This window comes from Pochonia chlamydosporia, chromosome 3 (assembly GCF_001653235.2).
Source record: "Pochonia chlamydosporia 170 chromosome 3, whole genome shotgun sequence".
Lineage (NCBI taxonomy): Eukaryota > Fungi > Ascomycota > Sordariomycetes > Hypocreales > Clavicipitaceae > Pochonia > Pochonia chlamydosporia.
This window is the reverse complement of record NC_035792.1, coordinates 1,208,864-1,227,917: the sequence shown is the minus strand read 5'-3', so window position 1 is coordinate 1,227,917 and position 19,054 is coordinate 1,208,864. Positions and strand designations below refer to the sequence as shown.

General features: G+C 49.8%; 5 protein-coding genes across 5 annotated transcripts; 3 read left to right on the top strand and 2 right to left on the bottom strand.

Annotated features, from left to right (window-relative positions):
* Positions 1-780: 780 nt before the first annotated feature.
* Positions 781-2,684, bottom strand: VFPPC_04272 (cyclopropane-fatty-acyl-phospholipid synthase; the record flags this gene model as incomplete). Its single annotated transcript, XM_018283653.1, has 4 exons — positions 781-999; positions 1,057-1,808; positions 1,868-2,354; positions 2,568-2,684. 4 exons carry the CDS (start codon positions 2,682-2,684, stop codon positions 781-783), a joined length of 1,575 nt encoding a protein of 524 aa, XP_018144802.1.
* A 2,298-nt stretch (positions 2,685-4,982) lies between these two features.
* On the top strand, positions 4,983-6,746 carry VFPPC_04271 (aflYd/ sugR/ sugar regulator; the record flags this gene model as incomplete). Its single annotated transcript, XM_022428393.1, has 4 exons — positions 4,983-5,160; positions 5,236-5,848; positions 5,901-6,351; positions 6,414-6,746. The coding sequence occupies 4 exons, from the start codon at positions 4,983-4,985 to the stop codon at positions 6,744-6,746; spliced, it is 1,575 nt and encodes a 524-aa protein (XP_022284459.1).
* A 920-nt stretch (positions 6,747-7,666) lies between these two features.
* On the top strand, positions 7,667-10,063 carry VFPPC_13602 (alpha-xylosidase; the record flags this gene model as incomplete). Its single annotated transcript, XM_018291377.1, has 1 exon — positions 7,667-10,063. One exon carries the CDS (start codon positions 7,667-7,669, stop codon positions 10,061-10,063), a length of 2,397 nt encoding a protein of 798 aa, XP_018144800.1.
* Positions 10,064-11,946: 1,883 nt separating this feature from the next.
* VFPPC_04270 (sugar porter (SP) family MFS transporter) lies at positions 11,947-13,593 on the top strand (the record flags this gene model as incomplete). Its single annotated transcript, XM_018283651.1, has 1 exon — positions 11,947-13,593. One exon carries the CDS (start codon positions 11,947-11,949, stop codon positions 13,591-13,593), a length of 1,647 nt encoding a protein of 548 aa, XP_018144799.1.
* Positions 13,594-13,815: 222 nt separating this feature from the next.
* On the bottom strand, positions 13,816-15,603 carry VFPPC_04269 (hypothetical protein; the record flags this gene model as incomplete). The annotated part of the gene is made up of 1 exon (XM_018283650.1): positions 13,816-15,603. One exon carries the CDS (start codon positions 15,601-15,603, stop codon positions 13,816-13,818), a length of 1,788 nt encoding a protein of 595 aa, XP_018144798.1.
* Positions 15,604-19,054: the final 3,451 nt, after the last annotated feature.

Below are 19,054 nucleotides of genomic sequence, written 5' to 3'. Positions count from 1 at the left end.
CTACACATTTGCCTCCCAGACTGCAATTGTCGCTGAGACGCCGACAACTCGACTGAAAGCCGCCACCAACTCCCTCACCCACGGGGTTTACATTCTTATATCGATAGTGAACCTGTTCCTCGCTCCTGTGCTTTTGGAGGACGCACCAGCCGGATTTGGGTCTTGGTGCCAAAGCAGCATTTTGTTTGGTTTGCAACCGCAACACTCTGCCTGATTTGGGCTTTTTTCCGGCTCCCGGAAATAAAGGATCGGTCGGCAGCACATGTGGATGTTCTCTTTGAAAGAAAGGTGCCAGCTCGCAGCTGGTCCAAGGCGGTGGTCTGGATGAAACGGGACTAGACGGGTTTGAGTGTGTGGCAACTTGATCATGGTGAGAATACAACATGCTGGGGATGCACTAGGAGAATACATTAGAAGTTGACGTAAAACGGGACTTCAATGACCGGGTTTGCGGTTCATTTTTATTGCAAATTCTTAGGAGTTTTTCGCGTAGTTAGGACATTCAATTGACTCTGATTATTATTACTGGGTAATGCACCATCTTGTAGCAAGCCCTCATCCAACCAAGTCGGCTAATTGATGACAATCGAATATTACCATGCAAATAGTACTTTCGACAGAAAACTAGCGTCCACGCGCCGTTTTCTTTGGGCCTGTGACAAGATTCCATTGTAACTCGCACCATTTTGTTTTGCTTTTCTGCAACAGGTTCCTACTCAAGGCTTCTGGCTCCTGCGACGGTTATGGCAAGAGTATTCCTTGTGAGCTCATCAACAGGCTTCAGGAGAGGAAGTCAGTTGACGAGGCGACATTGTTCTTGGCAGCCCAGGCTTTAAGGTCGCCCTTGAAACTCTTGAGACCACCAGACAAGGCAAATTGAGAGTCGATGCCCTCAACGCGGTGGGTGGAGTTGATATTCTTGACCAGAGTGATCTGGAAGCAGGTGGCACTACCCTGTCGGGAAACGATGGTTGAGTAGGCAAGGAAGTATTCCCAGATCTATTGTAATGTCAGCTTCAAGGGATACAAAAGTGTCCATGGTGCAAGTGAACTTACGCGGAACCACCGCTTGCCGTATTTTGCCTCGACCTTTTCGCGATTCGCGATCCAGTTGCGGTACCATCTCCACAGAGTAGCAGAGTAGTGGACGCCAATGGTGTCAACGCCCTTAATCTCGAAGCCAGATCCCTCGAGCTTATCGACGACCCAGCCTAGCGGCGTGGAAGCATCGGCACCAGGGAAAACGTACTTGTTCATGAACAAACCCCAGATAAGATCCTCGTATTGCCAAGGCTTACGAAGTCCGGCAATTTGAAGGAAGAAGACACCATCGTCGTCGAGCATGTTGTACACCTGAGTGAGGAAGCTGGAGAAGTGACGGACGCCAACGTGCTCGGCCATCTCAAGGCACGTAATCTTGTTGTAGCGACCTTCAGGAACGGGGATATCACGGTAATCCATGCAGAGGATCTTGCTCTGCTCCTCAGTGATGCCGACCTTGCGCATGGCACTGTTGCCCCAAGCAGTCTGGTTGCGACCCAGGGTGATACCGGTAACGTGGGCACCGTAGTTTTCACTGGCGAAGCGGGCGAGGGTACCCCAGCCACAGCCAATATCTAGCATTCTCTCACCTGACTGGAGGCCAATCTTCTCGCAGACAACGGTAAGTTTGTTGTCCTGGAGCTCTTCAAGAGTCTCTTCTTTTTCAATGTCGGAGATGATACCAGAGGTGTAGATCATACGAGGACCGAGGAACCATCCGTAGAAGTCATCACCACGATCGTAGTGGTCACGGACTTGTTCCTCATCTGTGTTGAATTAGCATACAACGTAGGTAGAACGTGAGAACGGAAGTGGTCCGCCATACCTTGCGAGCGAGTGTGCATAATGAGCTCGGGTATCATGCCAAGAAGAAAGAACTTTATCAGACTAATGGTGAACCTGAAGCTGGCCCAGTCGTGACGGTACTCCATCACCTCCAGACAGTCGCCTTTGAAATCGACGTCACCATCAAAGTACATTTCATGAAACGTCTCCATGGGGATCTTGTTCGATCCACGGTATTTGGCCCGATCAGAATCTTTCTTGAAATCGAGGTAGAATTCGACAGGGCGGCCGGGGAGCTTGGCCTTCTCATTGCGGCGAGGGCTAATCGTAGAAACGACGAGCCACCAAGCGGCCAGAAGCGGGAGATCAACAATCAGGGCGAAGAAGATGAAAGTCTTCAAGCCGCCGCCGACTTTCCATTTCAGATAGTATGGAACTCCAAGCAGAATAGAGATGAGGATTTTGTTGTTGAACGAGTCGGAACCGGGTCCTTCGGCGGGAAGGGGGGCATTCTTGATCGAAGGGTACTGAAGGGGACAAAAAGTTAGAACAGAGCCGCAAAGTTGATTCAATCAATGGGGAGAGTGCAATTGGTTGCAATTGTTGTCATGCAGAAAGGAATAGCCACTAATCCAGGGCAGCAAGCTAAAAAGCCATTGATTCCCCCTCCTCCGGTAATTGGAAGTAATACCGAAGCATCGTGGGGTTGCAGTAGAGGCCAAATCGACGCTAAAGCTTACCTTGGTAGTGCGAACACCACACTCTTCTTCTTTCTCGAGTGAAGGGGGGCTAGCTTTCGGAGTTTCGATGAACTCGAACTCGCTCTCGCTGCCATTTAAGCTCGTTGGTTTCGACATCTCTGCAGGAAAAACTGCTCCCAAAAGGCCAATTGGGAATCTCCAGGGAGTGCAAGGAGGTGTGAAGAAACAAGCTTCAAGAACAAGTGGAGGCGACAAGAGGTCGAAAGAGTTGTGGTTGTTCCTAAGCCGCTTTGAGCACAGCCAAAGTCCCAGGAGCTAGCTCACAAAGTCACAGCAAGGGCAAACGCCAAGACCTGGGCTTTCCACATGGCATGAGCCCACAAGCAAAAAAAGTTGTGAGAGTCGTGTTGAATTGATAAAATAAGTGGACAGATATGAGATGGCTGATTGGCCCCATGTACCCCTTTTACTCCAACGACTAGGAGATTTTGTGGTTTCCAGTCTAGTAAATGTTGGCGGTGAAACCTGGCTTTGCACGAGCTTGCATGTGGCCTGCTGCAGAGGATCCTCAGGGTTCAGTGTTCTGCTGTGACACCAACCAAATTGTGGGGGTTTCGAGGTTGCCTGCATGAGCCAGGATGGCTTCAAGACATAATTTCGTCCAAGGGTCCTTCATTTCGAGAGGGAATTTTCCACAGAGTGCATCAGGTCACCAAGTCATGTAGCCAATGCAGCGATAGACCCTCTACTTGCCACGTGCAAAGTATGGTGATCGCCATTCATTCTTGTTTTTTTGGTTCATTAAGCTAATATTAAGGGCAGGCGCGATCTTGGTGCTTATCAACTATGATTGCGACAGCTGAATGTTTACAGGCCAACCCTATACCAGAACAATGAACCCAACTTAATTCCTGCCTCATGGTCAATGCGACTGTTGGAATACGCCATTGAGGTCTCTTATGAAGGACCAATGAAGCAATAGCACCGGATCGATTTCAATTACCTGAGGATGCGTCTCTAGCCTTCGAGATAGATGATGGGGACTCGCAATCGGGCAACTCGTCATCATCATTCTATCTTTGCTTCATCTAAAGTATGGTAATATCGCCCAATACTAATCCTGGAAGCTTGCTTTCCTTGCACCGAAACATCAGCTAACAGCACCAGCAACACTACCCAGTACTTTTGGAGCAACACAGCGGGCACATGATAGTGTTCGAAGCGATCGACTCTCTGATCAGGGAACTGCTTGCAGAGGAGAGTCATGATGCTCAATTATGGATTCTACCCCGCTACGTAATCCAACTTCATGCAGTGCCGCGAACCGATCGAAAGGAACGAATCATGAGGCAGGACGCAAACGCCATGCTTCGCCAATAACCAACGCTTGCTGTCAGCATCATAACATAACGTGAAATCCGTGCCTGGCCAGGATCGCCCCCAAGCGGCTCCGTCCGAACAGCTGGGCCTGATCTTAGGCGGTCCAACACACACCCCTGGTTGACACCTGTTCTAAGTTACCAGCATGGTGGGCGAAAATTGTATCCCACTTGGTGATTACAAGACAGCCCCTGAGTTGGCACCAAAACTTGTTATTAATTGCATGTTAGGATGGCAGTCCCTGGTGGGACATATTTGAAGACGATGAGAATCGCTGCGATATTGCAGGTGAATATTATTCCTTAAGCACCCTCAGACGTCATGGCAACCGCCTTCGTATTTAACTACGGGACACCGATTCGATTTTTGCCGGAATATGGTGAATTTTAAGCATGCTGGACGCCATTGGATATCCTGAAAGGGTAGCTACAAGTGGAAAAGATCATTGACCATCCGATGCTACCCCATGGGCACTTCACGGGCTGTTCTCTTTGGTGTTTGTCGCCCACCATCTACGGCAGTGGTGGCGCCTAAATAGTGCCGAGTAGTGACCGAGTTGACAGTTGAGGAAGCCTTCGTCCCAGAAGGTCCGAATTCGACGACGCCCAGGGGCCTCAGCTGCGTCACTTGGACTGTAGCCCACCAGCTTCGGGAGCGCCTCATCCGTCAATTACTTGCTTGGAAATCTGCGTCTGCACACGCCCAACTTCTCTGTCTCCGCAAACCTGTTCGGGCAGATCAGGGCATTTAGCATGGAAACAGGGACACGGCATGATGGAGAGCGCTGTGCCGGGGGCTGAAGAGGCAAGGATATGCCCCAGCCTTGTCTGCTTGGCCATATGTGTGTCCGCCACTCGGCCAAATCAGCTTGAAATGGCAATCGTCGGAGACTGTTCTTCTCCGCAGCGTCCGCAGGCCGGAATACGCTGCTCGCGGCCCCACCATCCTTCAACAGCTACAGAAATACGGGGTTCCCCAGAAAGCCACCACGTTTTTCTCACAATGTACGCATACTTTTATCCTCTTCAAAGTCTTGGCTTTGTGCATTCATTGGCATATCGGCGTGGCTAGACAATGAAGAAGCGAATTTCAAGCTCCTGTGACGCATGTGCGTTCCGAAGAGTCAAGTGTGACGCTGAGAGACCATGCCGTGAATGTCGAATTCGAGGCTTGGATTGCACTTCTCTTCGCACAAGAGGCAAACGAGGCCCCAAGGGTCCTCGTCCGGCAACATGCCGGAAAATAAAAGAAGGTTAGGGATGAAGACGAATGGAAAACACCTGCATGGGCGGTTCAGGGGAATTTTAGCACTGACGTTGATGTTCAGGTCTCGGCCGCTTGACGCAGACTCACGACACACCTGGGGCTCTGACAGTTTCTGGGTCAAGTCCTGAATCGGCATCCAGCCATGAAATTGGCGTAGGGCTCGACTTCATGGTGCCCACGTGTCCTCGGAGGCTACCTATTGACGCATATTGCAAGTACCTGGGAATATTTCGAGATCGATTGTATCCTGTTTGGCCCGTCGTGAATGTCGATGACTTGATTTCGAAACTCATTTTCGATATCAACGACCTCGAGTCATATGCTTTGGCAGCATCTGTGTGCGCAGCGTCCATCGCCCAACTTCGACTACCAGAACACACAGAGTCATGCGAGGCAGCAATCTCATCCCATCAATTTGCCAAGGATGCCCAAACCGTTCGTGAGCAGTATGACTACCGGGAATGCCACAAACTATCGTCTATTTTGACACCGTTCTTCCTACATATCTACTTTGCCAACGCATCGAAGATTCGAACTGCAGCAGTGTACCTACGAGAATCGATAGCGTCAGTGCATTGGCTGGGCCTTGATCGACAAGAAACGTATGAACCCTTGGATCGAAAAGAGCGATCGTTGAAACTGCGGATATTCTGGATGCTGTTCATATCTGAGAGGTACGAGACTGTGATGTCACTTGAATTCTGACCAGTACTCATGTCTTTCCAGGACATTTTGCGCACAAAACTGTTTCCCAGCAGTGCTTGTGCCGATTGACGAAATGCCGCCATACGAGGAAACGGACAGCGAGTTCAGTTCGATAACGCAGGCATTTTCGTCACTTACCCGCCTCTTTTCACATCTGCAAAGCAACATCATGGAGACATCGTCATCACGTCGGCCAGTGATGGACCCCGATAAAGTGGCCATTGCTCAAACCGACCTCTGTGCGCATACGCAGCATTCTTCCTTCACTGAAGTGCAACAAGTGGACTTGTTTGTCACGCGGCAATGGATACGACTGCTCATATGGGAGTACACCATGCGGCACTACAAAATGTCTCGCGATTCGTCGAACCAGGCATTTTCATTGCTGTTGCCGGTGACAATTGCACGGGAACTCCTGTGTCTATTCCCCTCTGTGTCGGCAGAGTCGATCTATGCCCACGGCTACGGAATGGTAAGCGCAAACATCGGCTTGACATGGTACATGGTACATAGAACTGACTTTTCCGGACCCAGGAACTCAAAGTGTTTAGGATGGCGGATGCCCTGCTGGATATTCTGGCTTGTGCACCAGGATCCACAAGAGAAGGTGGAATGTGTGCGGGAATGGGTGATATTCTTTATTCCCTCAAAAACGTACTACTGGATATTGGAGGAGTCAAGTCTGGCTTTCTCGACAAGCTCCAGATTCGGATGTCGAACTCGGAATTGGGGAAGCGACCGTGGCCGTATCTCAGCATGCAGTTTCCAGAGAATGCGGCTCCGCGACCAGACGAGAATGTGGTTTACGAAGTGGATGGTCACCTTGAGACTGAGGCAGATGATTTGGATATTTCTCCAGTTCAATAGTCAATGGCTGACGGATTGGATAAGTGGGATCACAGAAAACATGGGAAACTAGACAGCCTCACTCTAGAGTGAAAGTCGTCTCAGTTGGCCTTTAAAAACGTGACGCGGCAATGCATGCAGAACAAATTAACTCTTGGTTCCGGCAAATCTGTATTAATGCAAGATACGCTTGACAGGTTGTAGGGAACAGCATCACACTTGTTTGCTCATTGCCCTGTTGCATTGTGAGGCGAAATGCAACCTCGGGCAAGATGGCAATGGGCTCTCTCATCCTCGCACGTGGCCAGGTTTGGTCATTCGATATGCAAAGCAGCATGCAAGGTGGTTTGTTGAGAGAAAACAAGGCTGTCGAGACAAAACATGAGACCACGCATTGCCACTCACTGACAACAGACAGCAGTCGAAGTGGCGGAAAAATTACTCGCTTAAATTGTCCTGAGTGGTCGAGGCCTTGTGAAAGCCACAGACTGTCACCCCGCTTGCATCAAATCTGCATGAGAGTATTGATGCAGCTGAAGATCAACAGCCACCACCATGTTATGCCTTGTTATACGGCATTCAACAAAGAATGCGGCTCTTTTTTTACAGCATTCATCTTTGTGTCTGTCTCTTTTTTCCAGATTCTCTGGGGTCCTGTCATGTCCCCACCAGAGCTCCAACTTTCAAAGTGTCAGATCCACAGAAGCTAATTACACGAGTAAATCAGCCGTGAAGCTGTCCATATTCTTCGGGAATAGACAATCATCTATCTTCTGCAAAAAAACATTCAGCTTATTCAATTCGCCACTTCAAATTCATTTTCGGAAAGTTCATTTTTAGTCGCTTCTTTGATCTCTGTGTTTTAATACTCCTTTCGTACAGCATTGAAGCAAGTGGCGATCTCTCAAGAGTCTTGATCTTCCACCAAAGCGGTCACTAGCATGGATAAATACACATTCCCTTGCGACCCGGTCGCCAACCCAGCCGCTGTTGTAAAAGGACCAACATACCGCTTCACACTGCTCAGCGAGACAGTTTTACGATACGAATGGGCTGAAGACGGTGTCTTTGAAGACCGTGCCTCAGCCTTTGCCATCAACCGCAACTTTACCCCGCCAGCATTTACTGTCAATGATGGCGACGAGCAGATTGAGGTGGTTGCCCGCAACTTCCACATCACATATGATAAGAAGCGTTTCAGTCGAAGCGGCTTCATTGTTGGTTTTCCAAGCAAAGTGACTCTTTGGGGAGCCGACTGGCGCTATGGCGAGACGGCGAAAGATAACCTGGGTGGCACGGCCAGAACTCTAGACGAGGTTGATGGCCGTTGCGATATGGGAGAAGGTGTTTTATCGCGATCTGGATTTACCACACTTGACGACAGCGAGACTTTTCTCTTTGACGGACAGGGGTTCGTTGCGCCTAGGAGAAGCGGTGATCGTATCGACGGATACATGTTTGTCTACGGACACGACTACAAGGGTGCGATGAAGGCGTTTTATGATATTTCTGGCCGTCAGCCTGCGCTTCCGCGTTGGGCCCTGGGGAATTGGTGGAGCAGATATCATCCGTATTCAGCGAGCGAGTATATCCAACTGATGGATACGTTTGCCAAGCGAGATGTGCCGCTGTCTGTTGCGGTGGTGGACATGGACTGGCATCAGGTCAAAGGTGACCACATCCCCCACGCTGGCTGGACGGGGTACAGTTGGAACAAGGAACTGTTTCCTGATCCTGCTGCGTTTGGGAAAGCGCTTCACGATCGTGGCTTGAAAATAACGCTCAATGACCATCCTCACGGCGGCGTTCATCACCACGAAGACCTCTACGAGACCATGGCCAAGGCCATCGGACATGATACGTCTAAAAAGGCTCCAATCTTATTCAACCCCACTGATCCCAAATTCATGGACGCCTTCCTGAGTGTCCTACATCGCAGTATCGAAAAAGAAGCCTGCGATTTCTGGTGGATCGACTGGCAGCAGGGTCCTATCTCCCGAATCCCAGGTCTCGATCCGCTCTGGCTGCTCAACTACTTCCACTTCCAGGACCACGTCAATCAAAATGGCGAGGGAAAGGGAATCATATTCTCGCGGTACGCAGGACCAGGGAGTCATCGATACCCCGTCGGCTTCTCCGGAGATTCCATCCGAACATGGGAATCTCTCCAGTTCCAACCAGAATTCACAGCAACCGCCTCTAACATCGGTTACGGATGGTGGAGTCACGACATTGGCGGCCACATGGGCGGCATTCGGGACGACGAAATGGCCACTCGATGGATCCAATATGGCGTCTTCTCGCCCATCTTCCGCCTCCATTCGTCCAACAGCCAGTGGACGTCCAAGGAGCCGTGGAAGTTCCGCACAGAACACTGCCAGGCCATGGAGCACTTTATGCAGTTCCGTCACAGAATGGTGCCTTATCTACATACAGTGAATCTGCAAGGCGGCGCCGAACCTATCGTCCGCCCTCTCTACTGGGAATATCCCGCCCGGGAAGAAGCCTACGAGAAGCCAAACGAGTATTTCTTCGGCTCGCACCTCATCGTTGCCCCCATCGTTACGAAGCGAAATCCAGACACAAACCTGGCCAGTGTGAATGTCTGGGTCCCGCCAGGTCGACACGTCGACATCTTCACGGGGCAGATCTACGACGGGGACCGTGAAATTCAAATGTACCGCCCTATCGAGACGATTCCCGTCATCACGCCCGAGGGATCCATCATTCCACTTGATGCGGATACGTTCCCTGAAAACGGGTGCCAGAACCCCACTGCCCTGGAAGTCATCATCGTGGTAGGCAAAGACGGGGAATTCACCATCCTCGAAGATCCAAACGATGATATTGGCGCTGACAAAACCATCGTCAATGGCACTGCTTCGAACCACCGCAAAATAACACTCGACTACAAACAATCCACGGGAAGACTCCGCGTCTCCGAATCAAACAAGACCTGGAAATTCAAATTCCTCTCCCTGACTAACATCCCTTCTACACTGGAAGTGCGTGTCGGAGACGTCATTACCAACTGTAACATTCACGTGGATACTACACCTTCGCCAGGTCTGGTGGTGCAGATTCCGCCGCAGAGTGAAGCCAGGGATGTGGAAATCACGCTGGGTCCTGAGCCGCAGCTGGGGGTGTTGGATAGATTGGCTGTTTTGACGAAGTGGTTGTTGGATTTTCAGATGGACTTTACGGTGAAGGATAAGATTCTTGCGGCGGTGGAGGGGAAGACGCTTGCTAGTAGGATTGGGGGAGTGATGAGTTTGGGGTTGGAGGGGGATGTTTCGGGGCCGGTGGTGGAGTTGTTGACGGGGGATAGTCGTGTTTAGGGCAATTCAGTGCTTGACTTGTGAAGTTGATGATGCATTGTGATTTGATTTTGTGGTGCAGTATGTGGTTGGGTCAAATGTGTGAACCTCGTAAAGGTATCGCGTATTGCAGTATGCTGAGACATTGAGAGGTGTTAGTGACTTGGACGTATAATTTTTACCAGACTGTTTATGGATGTAAAACTTGACGTGTAACCTCCATCAGTGGATTTATTATCAGAAAGCACGTAGCTCATTTTCATAATCGCCTCAGACGCAATGTTCGCGCCTTCTCACTCCTCGCCCTACCAATCTCCATCTAGCAGAAAAGCCTCAATGACACAGCAGTCACTCTACGGCATTACCATCTCTTCATCGCACACCACATCCAACTTCGTCGCGGCTAATACCTAATACATACGAAATTAGTACAAAATAGAACACAGAAGAACCGCCCTCGGAAAAATAATTCCGTACAAGTTCACTGTGATATGAACTATCATGATGTTGAAAATAATTTAAGCGAGAAATTTATCCGGAGAATTTGAGCGTATAGTCTTGAGACTATTTGAATCGGTTAACTTTTGAGGACATAAGAGGTCTTGGCGATGTGGATTGAGTCATTGATTTATTTGTTGAACGGGAGAAGTTATGACGTGATGTTGGGGGGTTGATGTGGTGGTTGAGATGAGGTTGTGGTGATGACAGATGACATCCATGATGGGACGTATGTATTTTGGAATTGCAAGTCGCGAGCTAGAGAATTTTTGTTCGTTTAAATTTTATGAGTGGTTGCTGTATTCTGGTGAGTGTCTGCTGTGGTAGTCTGACTGGTGGCCGTTAATGTATCCAGGTTGCTTGATACAGCCCCTTCACTTATTATGCAGGATTAATTACTGCAGAGTAAAGACTGATATTGAATTTATATGGTATAGAGTGTTTACAGTATGCCAGGTTGGGTCTAAGTCGCAGCTCATCGTGGTTGACAGGCTGTGAGTCGAATCAGACATCACACGTATTGTAAGCCAAGAACAAGCACGAGGACACCAAATATGGATGAAGAGTTATGGTATTATTGGCTTTAGTGTCTCGGCGTTCTTAGGTTGATATTGATGTTGTTGAGGATTTGGCGCTCAGTGATCAGCTTGAACGGCCCTACATTTTCGTCTACTACGTTGACAACGGTATGCTCATTCTCGAGTAGGATGTATTTAATTTCCATTAATATGCACTCATCATTAAGAAAGCTCTGTAGCATAATACTCACTGTATTTCCTGTTTTTTTTTTTTTTTTGGTTAAATTTTTTTTTTTTTTTCAATGCTCCTGACAAGTGAGGTCTGGTCCCTCATCACTACTCATTGTGGACCCAACCATCAACCACCATCGTAAAAACTCCCCTCATCAACAATCAGGGGTCACACATCCAAACGCATCCAAAAGTGGCAAACCATAAGCAGATCCAGTCCAATCCACACACCATCTCCATCTATCCGGCTTCCACACTTCCACAACATGGGGAACCCTTGAACCCACATGCATTGACCCTTCCCTTCTTCCCCAGACTCCTTGACTCCATGTCTGGTCCCCAAAAACAACCACCAACCGGCTAAATTTCTCGCTTCTACCACTCCTTCAATCCAACGCCACAAACACTCAAAATGCAACGGCACAACCACTCCCTCACTTGCATCCGTTTGACAACTCCCATCCGCAAACGCCTCTTCTTCCATCCGCAATTCCTGCTATTCGACAATGAAGACCAGGGTTCAATGCCCGTCGTCGGACCTCATCCTGAAATGCATATAAACTACCCTCATCGCCTACTCACCCTCAAACCAACTCGCTCACCACCGCCTCGGTGAACTCTCACTCACTTCATTCTTCACCACTGCCCTAAACCACCATGGCGTCCACCGTCCACAATGGAGACGACCATCATGGTGTCGCGCTCAGCAAAGTCGACACCGACCAAAACATAGACGACCTCATCTACGCCGCCCAAATCCGGACCGAAGTCGAAAAGACAATGTCCATCTGGCAAGCCATGAAGAAGTACCCCAAGGCCATCTTCTACTCCATGATTCTATCCTTCTGCCTCGTCATGGAAGGCTACGACGTCTCCCTACTCGGCAGCTTCTTCGGTCTGCCACAGTTCCGCAAACGATTCGGCGAGCAGCTCCCCAACGGAGACTACCAAGTCACATCGGCGTGGATGTCGGGCCTCCAGAACGGCGGGCAGGTCGGCCAGATCTGCGGGCTCATGATTGCGGGCGTCCTCGCCGAGCGGTACGGGTACAAGAAGACGCTGCTGGGGGCGCTGTTCATGACCATCGCCTTTATTTTCCTGTTCTTCTTCGCCAAGAATATCGGGTACTTGTTTGCGGCGGAGGTGCTGTGCGGTTTGCCGTGGGGTGCGTTCCAGACACTCACTACTACGTATGCTGCTGATGTGACGCCTATTCCGCTGCGGCCTATTCTCACGACGTACGTGAACATGTGCTGGGTTATAGGGCAGCTGATCAGCACGGGAACCCTGCGAGGTATGCTGCAGAGAGAAGATGACTGGGCGTGGAGAATCCCCTACGCGATACAATGGGTGTTTCCGCCCATTATTATACTAGGCGTGCTGTTTGCGCCTGAGAGTCCAACATGGCTCGTACGAAAGGAAAGGGTGGAGGATGCGCGCAAGGCTCTCCGCGAACTAACCCGCTCGACCGACGAAGAAATCGACCAAACCATTGCCATGATCTCCCACACCGATAGACTGGAGAAACATCTCCAGGAGGGCACATCCTACCTCGACTGCTTCAAGGGCACGAATCTGCGCCGCACCGAAATCGCATGCATGGTCTGGGTCGCCCAAGTCTTCTGCGGCGTCTGGTTCGGTGGCAACGTAGTCTACTTCCTGCAGCAGGCGGGCTTTGATTCCGAAAAGTCATTCTCCTTTGGCGTGGGCACCAACGGCATCGCACTGGCGGGCACCATCGCCGCGTGGTTTGTTCTCCCGCGCGTTGGTCGCCGTGCTTTGTATCTCGTCGGTCTGACGACAATGCTGGTTGTGCTCATGGCGGTTGGATTCATGGGCATTCCGGATCCGATTCCCGCGCTGGGATGGGCGTCCGGCGCCCTGATGATGGTGTACGTGGTGACGTATGACTTGACTGTTGGACCTGTGTGCTACTGTCTCGTTGCGGAGATTCCGTCTACGCGATTACGTATCAAGACGGTGGTTTTGGCGAGAAACAGCTATAATATTGCGTGTATTGGGGCCAACTTTTTGAATCCGCCCATTTTGAACCCGAGTTCGTGGAATTTGAGGGGCAAGGGCGGCTTCATCTGGTCTGCGTTTTGTCTGCTTTGTCTGGTGTGGTCGTATTTTAGGCTTCCTGAGAGTAGGGGCCGATCACCCGCCGAGTTGGACATGTTGTTTGAGAAGGGCGTGAGTGCGAGGGAGTTTGGTGGCCATTATGTCGAGCCGTTTAGGAGGGATTTGGTGGCGGATGGGGATCACCCTGTCAAGTCTGTGCCTATGGACATTGAGAAGTCTTGAAGTGCTCGTCGGTATTAAGCTGCGTTGCGCTCATTAGCGGAATGAAACTTGAATGAACGGAAGTCTTGTACTGAAATGTAGCTTCTGCGAATAAAACTTTTATTTCGAGCAAGTTTGTAACACTATATAACCGCGTAGACTCTTATACTAGGACCTTTCCTGTCCACCTTTTGTTCCCTGTCTACCTACATCCAAGTTCCAATGCTGATTCCTCACCGAACATCAAATTGAACTCCGACCCTTCTCTGAGGACGACTCTTCTCCTACTTCAGTCGTATCAGAATCCTCTGCATCGCTGTGAACTGATGTAGCGGCTTTCTTAGACGCGGACCTGCTGGTCATCTTCGTCCATGCCGCAATGCCTCTCTCAGTGATGCAGAGGAGCAGCGGCGCAATAGGCTCCGCCAGGAACAGCGTCGCAAAAGTCATGGCCAACGTGAGCGCAATAAATTTGCCATTGTCTTCCAAAACACGAGGATCAACCGTTACTGGCGTTGACACGAGCAAGACGCCGATAATGTTGACCGCTGACATATTAGTAAAGAGACGTCTCGCACTTTTCGGCGTCTGGTAGCGCTTGCACGCGACAATGGCCTGTTTGATGGTGACGACGGTTCCGTATGCAACGACCGTGTTGAACGTAAATGGCTGTGGGTAGAAAGAATAGCTGACATATGCAAAGATGGCAATGTCAAAGAGAACCAACAGGAATTTGGGGAGTCGCGGCTCAACATGGCCATTATCCCGGCTGAATTGGCCGTCTGCGACAGGGGCAGTGTGTCTGTAGTCTTCGTATGTGTTGATTATTCCTTCAAAGTCGTCTTTGATCAAACCGACTAGTTGGTCTGCCGGCCGTCCAAGCTTGAAGCAGCTGGTGAATTGTATGTATCGCTCCGTCCGAACTCTCATGGGAATAGCTTCGGAATCCCAAATGTGGTCATCTTCGTCCGATTGGCGATAGAGAAATGTTTTAAGAGTCATGAGTTCATGGTTGATAGTTCTATCAACAGCCTTCCAATCATTACGCTCGGTTTCTGCCTGCTGACGCAACCCTTTCATCTGCCGACGAGTGATAAACCGCATGATATAGTCTCGTGTTGTAGAGTAGAACTGCACACTAATCTGCCAGCACAGGGACATGACCAGCATCATGATTCTGAACCACGACTGTAAATAGGCTGCTCGAATGACGGGCACAATGGCAGCCAGAGCATACACAGTGTTGCCAACAAAGGCACCCAACAGCCTCTCCAGACTCCAATTGAAGAGAAGCCAGCAGCAGTGAAATGGAAATGTCCACAGGTAGAATAATTGCCACAATGTGGCGATTCTCATGCCAATGGAACGTTGGTTATATGAACGCTCCCCTAAGAAACCGGCGGCAACGTCTGGGTATATGGCACTAAAAGCGAGGAAGATGAAGAAAAAGTTGACAAAATAGCGCTCTTTTTTGCTTATTGCGGCCTTGTAACCGTTTCTCCACATGTTGAAGGTCTTGTTGATGCCAGAAACGCACCTTTCAATACCCTTCTGACCGGCTGGCGGATGAAAATTCTCGCTGGACATGAATTCCAACTTCTGTTGTAGGTGCCGTGCATTCACCGCTGCAAGCAGATACCGTAGCTTAACCGGCAGATGCATCCATGCTTCCTCTGTGACTTCTTGCAGTAGACTGATGTCAGTATCCCACATCTCTGATGCAGTATCGCTGCCACTTTCATCGGAATCCTCCATTTTCATAGCTCTTTGTGGGTGCGCCCCTGGCTTTAACGTGAACAGTCGTCTGCGGACCAGATGACGGATTTCTTCTTCATCACTCGGCAGGTCTTGGCGAGGAATATCAGGAAATATCTCTGCAAGAACACCGAGTGTCGTCTCGTTATCGATGGCCAAGTCCCAAATTGCAACATAGACTTTGTCCTCAGGACGGTGGCTGCTTTTATACGGAACAGACCATTGCCAGAATGTTCTGATGGCTGACTTGGTCAGCCCGGCTATTGAGCTTGGCATTTTGAGTATCCTCGACGTAATGTTACCCAGGGGATCAACGATTCAGGAGCTTCCACACAGTTGTCTTGCTCCGGTCATACAGAAGCAACGTAAATATAAAACAAACTCAGCGTTTGGCAACAAAGTATGAGACACTTGCATCGATGGATTGCGGTATCCGACAAGCCGCAGACAGTGCCCTTCGTTGGCTCTTGTACATCTCGTATGAGTAATTGCGCCTTGAGGGGCCATTGATTGATCCCAGCCAGCTTCGCCCCTTGATACATCATCGTCAACATTTCCACTTGTTCTCTCTGGGAGTTCTTCCCGTCTGAGGCGGAGCCCGTTGCATCAAAGGAGTGGCAGGGCGCTGGCATTACCTGGGAGGATCCACCGTGGCCTAAAGATGAGCGTACATGGGGGATAATCAGGGCGATTCTTTCAGCCGATACAAGAAATTAACCAGTCTGAAGTTGGGAAGGGTACTCGTGGCAAGGTGTATCACACACATGCTTGGCAATGTGACCAACTGCACATAACATCCCGGTTCAAGATGTTCTTGGCGCACCGGAAACACGCCTGGAATGGGAACAAACTTGGGAGAGTAGTATCTCCTCTGCACAAGTTCAATGAACATCGGACAAGAAACCTTGATTCACATTGCGGAATTGGTTACTGTCGGTGAAGGCGATCTCACATGGCTGTGTGCGTAGATGTGAACTTGAAAGCTCACATAATCCACGCCGGACGGACCCAACCCTCGGATTATTGCCGATGGATATGAGATCGGGGCAGTGTTGCGCAATCAACTTGTTTGACGATCATTCATACTCATGTGCAAACTATCGGCCGACGTTTGGCTCCTCCAGTCGGCAATGGGGTCTATCCTGCAGACTAGTCAGCAAAAATACAGGCTAGGGCATCTTGGCAGCGGATTTGGTTACACTTGCCGGACTATCATCACTTGAACTGGTTACTATCGGGCCCTTGGCCAGTCAGTTTTCATGGACACCTTTCTCCCCTTACCAAGACCGTTCCCTTGCCGGTATGACTTGACCGTGTTGTAATTGATTGTCGTATCGATGTGTTACTTCGGTAAGCGAGACACAGTCAACAACCGTAGAAGCTACGGACGAAGCAAGGATGGCACCGGCTTCTCCATCTTCGTCGCCTAAGTGCGGAGTAGTCTCCGAGCTGTCGGGGCCAGGGGCAAGTTTGCGCGATTCCAGCCCCCAAAGCAAATAGGCTGAAGGCTATTTGCAAGGTTAATCTGCGATCGATTACATAGTGCAAGCCTCCCGCTGTGTGCATTCGGATATAAAGCGGAGTTTGAATGTGCTTGGTCTTCCACAGTGCAGTTGTGAGCCGCGCGATTTGCGTGACGAACGATCAACGGCACTTCTGTGTATTCGCACCATACGCCATACTTGGCCACATGATGCGCTTTGACGTTCAGTCCGCATGGTCCTTTTCCATTTGATGTCCGAAAACCAAGCGGCTCCGCCGATATGATCGACATCTGCCATCAGCTTCTAGTTAGCACCGGAGCACGGAGCATTCAAGAGATGTCCACCTTTGTGCATGCAGGGAACCTGCTTACACTCAACTGTGAAGATCGAGGACATCAACTTCTTTTCCTGTGGTATTTGTGGGTGATATTTCGGCTGGCCTGTCCTGGCACAGCCTACATATGTAGGTTTTCGGCATGGGTTCACAGGGTTGTAACTTGTGACACACGCCCTGCTTCCCTTGCTTTCCGGAACTCACCCCACGATTGGGCATAAGAGCGCATTGGAGGATTGGTGTTCATCGCGAAGTGTTGCCTGGCAAAGAGGAAAATTTTCAATATCACAGGTTGCAGCGCTCAGCCTTTCCCCCGCCTTATTCCTCTGTTCCATCCGTGCAGGGTGGCTTTGAATCGTTCCTTCCTCCGTTCAGATCTCACAGAAGACCCTAGCCTTGGGACGCAATCAACTCCATTCTCTATCATTGTTGCAGCGGACTGTGGTGCCGGACTAATGGATGCAATAATGGGTATCATAACCGTTTGTAAGTGTAGATGGAGTTCTGTGTTGGACTATTGACAGGTCTTGAGTCTTGACTGTTGGGGGCGTATGAAACTGGAAACAGGGCGTGGGTAGAACTGAGGTGACCAAATGTGGAGTCTGAAGTTTGGACAATGTGTGGGTCTCCTTCCTAACCACATCAACTTCCCTCCTCCTACCATTATTGATGCGTATTGTTGGAACATGGTCAAGTTTGACGACTACCGATATAAGCTACGAGTGTGATATAACACTTGTCATGCAGCTTTCTATTACCACAGTAAAGCCTTGTCAACATATTGCCCTGGAACCAATTACTCACCGCGATACCCCTATTGACATCCAGCCACTCGATGAGCAGGCAAGTGAGCTGAGCCAACGTACCCAGGTATGCGGCAAATATGGATATACGCCAAGTATGCGCACACTTCTGGATTATTCACACGACTATTTCCAGTGAAACTAGTATACCATAGTTGGTAGTCATCGTCGAGATCGACCCCCACGAGAAGACCGCAACGCAACGATGCGCAAGAGCCAACTTGGGACTGTGCGGTGGCAGTACTGTTCGTTTCTCCTTTCCCTCTCTGAGAGATCATGTATAGAAGAATGACAAGTCGCAGACTGTCTAACCCTGAAACAGGTCGGCTCCGTTTCAATAGCACAAGGGACTTGACGACACCCTGCCTTCAAGATAATCTCGGAGCACTGCCGTGTCCGTACGAGGAGCCATGAACGCTCCAAACCATTTGCTCGGTTTTTTCCGGGTGCAATCAACTAGTCCAATATCGAATCAAGATCATACTGTGCTACACAAATCTAATAAGATGAGCCCGAGACAACGGCACCCTCCACGTCATCAGAACCCGCAGCAAGGGGCAAATCCTGGATCATGCTGGCCCATCCTCAGAGTTTACCGGTTCCCAATTGAGCCTGGCTTTTGAATATCACGGTAGTGGGACCGGATCTGCAGACAGGGATCATCAAATCCCGTTTTCGCAGCTGCATATAACTGGTTTCAACACCAAGTATCAAATATCCTGAACACATGTGAACAAGTCATCTGGGAGTTCTTGGCAGCCACGGCACTGCCGACCCTCATTTCATCATTGTACATCAACATCTCGACAAAGAAACCTGAGCGGTTGACGCGGAAAGAATTATGAGAATCGCCCCCCAATGCTGATGACGCGTCGTGGATGAGCAGAAATAGTCCGAACAATCATCTCGTAATCTCCACTAGCATGCAACCTTGCCGGAAAGTTTTGATATGACACTCTTACCACCTATAGGCTTTTACATCAGCAAGAATCTGTATGGAAGAGTCTTTCAAAGGGCTATTCTTAGCTTTATGTTGCTGTTCTTTGGCCTCCTGGTTAAAAGGCTCTGCTTCATTCTGCTAATCCATTGCGATAATCCATATCATA